We start from the raw sequence: 7,508 nt of genomic DNA, 5'->3' as shown, positions 1-7,508 counted from the left end.
ATTCAAGACCTGCAAAGGGGTCGCGAGAGCTCTACGACTTAGATGGTTGTGGCAGGAATGGAAAGCCGACCACAAACCATGGGTGGGCATGGACATCCCGTGTGACCAAACCAATAGACACCTTTTTGCTGTGGCAACCACCATCACCCTTGGGCACAGGACCAAGACCAACTTTTAGCACGCAGCTTGGCTTCGCGGCCGCATTCCAAAGGATATTGCACCCGACGTCTACAACATCACAAAGAATAGGAACAAATATGTAAAGGATGCCCTGGATCAGGAATCCTAACTACGTAACATTCCGACACATCGTCTTAGCCTTCAGGCCCTCCAGCAGCTGGTGCAACTATGGTTGCAGGTGAACACCGTCCAACTGCAACTGGACTGTCAAGATACCATTGTTTGGAAGCTATCTGATAAAGGGAGTATATAGTAAGCTCTGCCTATAATGTGCGGTTCATCAGATCGATAGAAACCAACTTCCACGCGTTGGTCTGGTCAGCTTGCCGCCCCCCCCCCCCACACACAAATGCAAGTTCTTCGCATGGCTCGCCCTTCAGAATCGCCTATGGACTTCCGATAGGCTAGCCAGATAACAATGGACCAATAATGCCTACTGCCCCTTATGCTGGCACACTCGTGAGACAACACTTCATATCTTCGCTGAATGCAGATTCAGCATACATGTATGGGACTCCATCGCGCAGTGGCTTTCAATGCTGCGGATCGCCCCGGCCTCTTGGATGCCCGTGGAGTGTTCACGCTTGGTGGTTCGCCATCGTGGAGTCCATTGGTACCTAAAAAAAAAGCTATGAAATCCATCTTGATGCTTGTGATCTGGATCCTATGGAATGAGCGAAACGCGTGAATTTTCAACCACAGAGCTTCCACTGTGCCCGCGACGATTGCCATGATCAAAAAGGAGTTTAGAATCTAGGCAAGTGGGGGAGCAAAACATCTCGCTCATATTATGTAGCTACCCTGGTGTTTTTTTTAATCACTCTATTTGTTTTTTGGTTTGTACCTTGGTCGATCTCGACCTTTCCTTCTTATTTAATATAATAGGCAGATCTCCTGTCTGTCTGTTTTAAAAAAAAACCATGAGCATTCAAATATTTTTTCTCGTAAATTTGTGCTACTAGGTATGTAAGTTTTGAATTTTGGGTTATTAGTTCAGTCTAAAACTCAAAAATAAACTAAAAGATTCACTTTAATCTAGCTAAGTTAATAAAAAATAAATAAATTAAGTAGTGATTCAGAATTGATTATTGGATACTCACTTGTATCTCTACCTACTTCAACGCCATTGATGTTAAGGTACTCCACCGATAACTCAAGCAAGGGCAATATAAGACTATACCCAAGGGAATCCCTTCACGGTCTAGATTCCTATCGTGAAGGGATTTTCGTTCCATTCAATGTTTCAATGGTTTTCTTTCATGGTTCCCGTCACGAAAGGATTCTCAAGGTCATTCCCTCCAGTACGAGATTCTTTCTCTTTTTCCTTGTCGATTCCCCTCGAAGGGAAGCTGTTGGAGATGAGAGAAAATAAAAGAAATGGTAACGGGAAAGGGAATCGAGAAAGGAGCGAAATAAAGGAAATATAGTTGAAGATGGTCTAAGTAGGTTTGGTTTTTTTACACACTCTTGCCCACTAGTCTTGCTTGGTAAGATTAGGCCAGACAAATCTAGTTAGAAGAGGAGACAATTTGACAAAGAAATTCTTGCTCACCTTATCTAAATTTAAACTAAAAAAAACAAAACATATGTGCTAGGCGAGGCTAGACAAAGGAACAAACATACCCGTATATACGTCCGTAGAGCCGCACGACTCATTTACCATTGGTCGTTATTGTTTTCTTACGAACATCATTTACGTTTTTCTTTTACGGCATGCAAGTCTCATTTACTTATTCATGCGGTCCCATGCGACACTCCTTTGACGCCGTGTTTCATGGGCGCTGCTTGCTGCTGTAACACTGCAGCTGCCAGCTGCAGCTCCAGTGAAGCTGCCGGCATGAAGCTCGGCTCAGCAAGCCCATTAAATCGTGTTCAAGTTTTGGTGGCATCAATATAACCAAATTTGCTCATAGAAATTTCAGGTTATGTGAGCCAGTAACTGCAAAATGTACATCGGATTTTGAATTTCAGCTTCCTGATTTCAGTCCAACATATTCGACGAACAGCACGTCAAACCTTCCATACTAAACAACAGCAATGGAGTAAGAAAGAACATGAACAAATTTTTTTGCCATTTCCATCCAACGAAGCACCAAATCTCACGGCACATGCTCAAGCATGGACGTACGGCACCCACCGACACACCACTGCAGATCCACCTCGAAAATGAATTCCCATGGGCGGCTAAGCCAAGACGACGGCTATGGCCACGGCGGCGAGCCACCGTAGGCACGGGGCACCGGGCGCCGCGTTCTTCTTGGAGTTCTTCCTCTGGTCGGCGGGTCTCGCGTCGTCGCCGGCTGGCCCGGGAGCGTCCGCCACGTGCCGCTGGCGGCGTTCCCTCTTGGACGCCTTGGGCGCGTCGGCCACCGGGGCGGGCGCGGGCGCCTCCACGGGGTCGAACAGCTCCACCGGCTCAAGCACTGTGTCCAACGCGTAGATGGCGACGGGGTCCTTGTCGTACACCGTGGACTTGACCCGCGCGGCGCCGTCGGAGACCTCCGTCTTGATGGTCACCTGGTCGCCCTCGTTCTGCACCGTGAGGTTGTAGTTGTTGGCCGCGCCGTCGGTGGCGAGGGTGTTCATGACGCCGTTGTTGGACTTGAGGCTCCGCAACGAGTAGTACACGGGCACGGCGTGGAACAACAGCAGCGACGCCTTGCCGTCGGCGGTGAGGTTCTTGTAGCTGGGCATGAACGACTTCACGGCGAAGTCGGTGGGGCAGAACGCCGTCACGCCGCCGTCCACGGCCGACTGGAAGGTGGAGAGTGCGTCCGGCGACGCCGCGACCAGGGCCGCGAACGCCTTGCAGCTGCCCTTCGCCATCGCCGCTGTGATGTTCAGCGGGGCGGGCGGGGCCGCGGGCGCCTTCGCCTTTGCCGCAGCCGGCGACGCCTTGCCTCCGGCGGCGGCGGCGAGGGGGAGGAAGAAGAGGAGCGCGGCGGCGAGTGGGAAGCGGTGCATTGTGGCGAGTGGGGAGTGTGCGCGTGGGAGTGAGCGAGGCGAGTGGCAGCAGTGTAGTGATGAGTGCGAGTGTGAGGCGAGCTGCCCTGGTGATGGAGGTGCCCTTGGGTTCAGTGGTAATATCAAGGACTGCCATTTCAATTTTGTTTGATTTTGTGAGGTTAATATGAGATTTGGTGGTTGCACTGTCTTTGTTTATTAATCATGGATTTGTTCTCTCTTTTCTCAATAATAATTTAAGGACAATTTGTTGTCCTCTTGTTTTGTCCTTACTTTTATTTTTGGCATTTTGGATATTATGGTCTTTGTCCTGGGCGGATCCAGGTCTATGCTAAGGAGGGTGCCTGGGCTTTTGCTATTAGACCAAGTTCACATTTTAAGAGCTAAAATAATGTTTTTTTTCTAGATTTCTCCTCCTAGGCTTCCTAGGCTAGTCCTGTGCTAAAGCACTTAACATGGGTACTGATCTGGACGAGATCCTCTGACTCAAGATAATTTCATTCTGCCATGAGCCGTTAGATTACGAACCAATAAGATCTAGTGCTGCATATCCAATAAATAGTAAAATTGACATAGTATTTTCATAAACAGTGCCATGATACATTTTTGACGGCGTACTGTAGTCCCCTGATTTTACTGTACACATGAAGTCAGGGATCCACTCAGTGGGATTCGCATCCAAAGTCAGAGGAGCGGACAGACGGAAAAATACAAACTGCAATATACTGTAGCTCCTCCGGTGTTTGGGGTGGCACCACGGCGAGCAGTGTGTTTTGATGTGTTTTCAACCGTGGCGGGTAGTTGGCACATGAATGCTATTTTTATTGACTTTGTCCTAGAACATGTGTTCCTATTTTATATACTATATATTTTTTCATGGAAATTCTAAAATAAATGTAAGATGACCACTATTGAAAAATGTGCACTGCTAAACAGGGCACAAAATCTAATGTTAGTCTACCGAGACTCTAAACTGAATTCTGCTTAATGCACCGCAACGGAGCTGATGAAAAATGTGAACCTACCATGCAAAGAATATGGTGTATGGTGTAGAATATGGTGTGAAAAATCAAAGCCGACACAGACGTGGAATGCGGACAAGGAACTAGGAGGACCTGGGTGAGTCCCTGCACAGCTGCAATTTGTCAGGGCTCTATCGCTCAGTTCCACATCTGTCGGGATGATCTCTAATAATGATTTAGTATATCGGACAACGTGCATGTTGATATGTGTTTTTATATGTATATCAATGTAAGATTTAAGAATACTGAGATTTATTTAAATTTAGATTTCTCGTAGGATAATAATCTTATATCATGTGTATTATCTTATAAAATAGATACTCGTTACAGAATGTCTTTCTCTACTAATAAAATTTTAACCACTTTATATATCAGTGACAAAGATGCATAGACAAACAAAACATGTTAAACCCTATAGCAAACATATTTCTAATAAAGTCAACTACTTTTAGTTTATCATAACATCAAATAGATGTGTCTGCTCTCCTATACTATCATTGAACGTCGGTACGTTTATCGTCAGACTATCCCGCAACATTAAATGATGCATGATGATTCACTCTAACTTCTCGTCGCCTCACAACCATACCTCGCCAAAAGCAAGTGCTTGAGGAAGGAAAAAACACTCGAGTAGACATCATTAAATGAAACTTGACTGGTTAGATGAGTTTCTGCTTCTGCGACCAGCAAGGATTGACGGTAGGATCTTGCCGTGCGATAAAAGGGCTGATCGCGCGAGTTTCACCCTGGTCACGCGTTGTGACTATGATCTTGATAATACCTGCACTATGTGGGGCCTATCACGTGAAGCACATCTTACCTATTACATCGACAACGTTAAATCTTAAGTGTGTAAGTTAAAATAAAATAGTTTAAATCTATATATTTAAACTAAAATAGAAATAAAATAGTTCACCTAAATATTCTCGATGTATTACAATTCTAACTTCATAAATCCGTGTCGTTAAAAATTCCTTAAACAAAATGTAAGAGCTAAAACTCTGCCTAATATGTCCTAATTATATAATAGATCACTAATGCTTGTACCAGTTCGCCTCTGTTAATTGCCGTGGGGACGACGATCAGCTGCCACAATCTTCGTGCATGCAGCGTGCAGATCGATCCAAACCCAGGAGCGCGACACCAGACGACACAGGTGGCAATGCAAAGCAGCACCTCCGTTTGGGTCGCTCGCGGGCGATGCTCATCCTCATCGGCGTCGGCCGGCTAAGCGTCGACCAGCAGGCAGGCATCGAGGTTAACACTCCAGTATGGCCTGACCTCGCCGCGGTCATTCGACAGAAAAGCTCGGTCACCAATATAGGCTGCAGGCACGTGGCGCTGCTCTTGTTCAGTTAGCTCATTGTTCTTTTCTCTGTGAATTTTTCACTCCTTTTGAAAAAAAAATTCTATAAGACCTATAAACCTCCGCCAGACGTCGACATGTGTTCTTCACTATGGAAAAACACACACATAGAAATCGCTAGATACAGGATGAACGGTGTGAATGCAGGTCTCGCATGGATCTTTTCCACCCGGATCTTATAGAGTTTTCTTTCCTCTTTGAAGGACAAACGAGTTCTGTTACCCTGAAATAGTTAACCGGGTTTTAGAAAAAAGTTTGATACATTGTGCCAAAGTTTTTCAAGGAAAAGAAAGCTTGGTTTTCTTGGTATACTTCTCAATTTATTAGACCTATGTATAAAAAAATAGGGGACATATCGAGTGAAAATTACTTCTTGTTTTTCCAACTGGAAACTCGTACTGTAAGCAATGGGTGTTTTTTTTTTTTTTGCTGCAAACGATGTGGGCAAATGTTTCACATCGTGCAACAAAAATGTTGTTGTTACGAAAGTCGTCAAGTTGGCACTTTTTTTTTTCAAAACACTGGTTTGTATCCCTTTTTCCTTTGTACATGTGTTAACTCTTCTACCCTTTAATGGATAGGCAGTGCTCCTAAGTCCTACCTCTTTTTTTTTTTAGAACAAGAAGAAGAAGTAGTGATAACTCGTTAGGTTGGTTTTCAGTTCTGCTTCTCCCCTGCATTTACTTGCAAACAACAGTATAATATTGTATTTTTGCGCTGCCATGCATGTGTCAAGTCGTTCATCTCTCCTCTTGATTTTTTTTTTTCTGGTATGCTCATGTATATGATGTAGTTGGGTATCTAATGGTTAGTTTTAGACTACTAATTAGTTTATTTTTTCTTAACTTAATTAGGTTAGAGTGAATTTTTAGTTTATTTTTTAAAGTTTTGAATTTATCAGGGACAAAAAAAAATTACAAAACTTGCATCTTACTCATGCACATGTTTAGAATAGATAGCAAGGGAAATTGGTCATTTTTTTAAAACTGAAACCGATCTGTTTTGACATTACGTAAGAGGAAAAAGAGAAAAAGAAAGTTACAAGCACAGACCAACATTGGATTTCCGGTACAAATTGAGTGGCAGGATCAACCGTAACGTCGGACAAGCCATCTCTAGTGAATAATAGCTTATTCTTCCTTTTTTTAATAACCCTTTTTCTTATTTGGGGTTTCCATTTAAGCATAATTGTCTTTCTTCTTCTTCTCTAGTTTGTACATCCTACATGGACTTTATAATTGAAATTTAGGTCACCACAAATTGATTTGTATCAGTGTTATAAATTTTTCTTCGATTTTTTCATAATTCTTTACCATTTTTCAGTAAGGGGTAGTATGGTAGCACGAGAATAGGTGGTATCACTGCATCACTGTTGCATTATTAATGTTGTCTTTTAGCTGTAAATGACATTACTATAGAAAACATGATCACTGTCGGTTCCAAACCGAGTGATCACTCAACGGTGACAATTCTATATTATCACTGTTGAAAGCGTGATAACTGTCAGTTCCAAACCGAGTGATCACTCGATGATGATAATTCTATATTATCACTATTAGTTTTTTAATTGTCAGTGATTATCAGTTTTGTAGTGTTAATCTATAATATTTCTTTAACAGCATTTTGCTTTTCCTTGCCCTTTATCCCTAGGATAGATAGCATGTCTTGTTCATTTCACACTTTATTTTTTTGACTGAGGGAAGTACACAGCTTTTTGTATACTCCATGCCAAATCCTTCACTCAGTCCCGGATGTTGGACCTCCTTCGCATGCCGCCATCTGGGAACCATACAACACATACCTCCGAGTTTTGCAAATTCATGATATGTTCATTAGTTTGCCTCAGCTTGATTTCTCTACTTTATCATTGATCATTTGATCCGTCGATTATCTTCACCACGGGAAAGATTAAGGAAGGCGTCATTTGCACATGTGAGGCAGACACTCATAAGCACAGTATATCTCTTATACTTTCA

General features: G+C 43.4%; 1 protein-coding gene across 1 annotated transcript; it reads right to left on the bottom strand.

Annotated features, from left to right (window-relative positions):
* Positions 1 to 2,042: 2,042 nt before the first annotated feature.
* LOC133895944 (fasciclin-like arabinogalactan protein 1) lies at positions 2,043 to 3,223 on the bottom strand. Its single transcript, XM_062336469.1, has one exon. The coding sequence runs from the start codon at positions 3,142 to 3,144 to the stop codon at positions 2,365 to 2,367; it is 780 nt and encodes a 259-aa protein (XP_062192453.1). The 5' UTR covers positions 3,145 to 3,223; the 3' UTR covers positions 2,043 to 2,364.
* Between the last annotated feature and the right edge of the window lie 4,285 nt (positions 3,224 to 7,508).

The sequence above is a fragment of the Phragmites australis genome, chromosome 16 (genome assembly GCF_958298935.1).
Source record: "Phragmites australis chromosome 16, lpPhrAust1.1, whole genome shotgun sequence".
Lineage (NCBI taxonomy): Eukaryota > Viridiplantae > Streptophyta > Magnoliopsida > Poales > Poaceae > Phragmites > Phragmites australis.
This window is presented reverse-complemented; position numbering and strand designations above follow the sequence as displayed.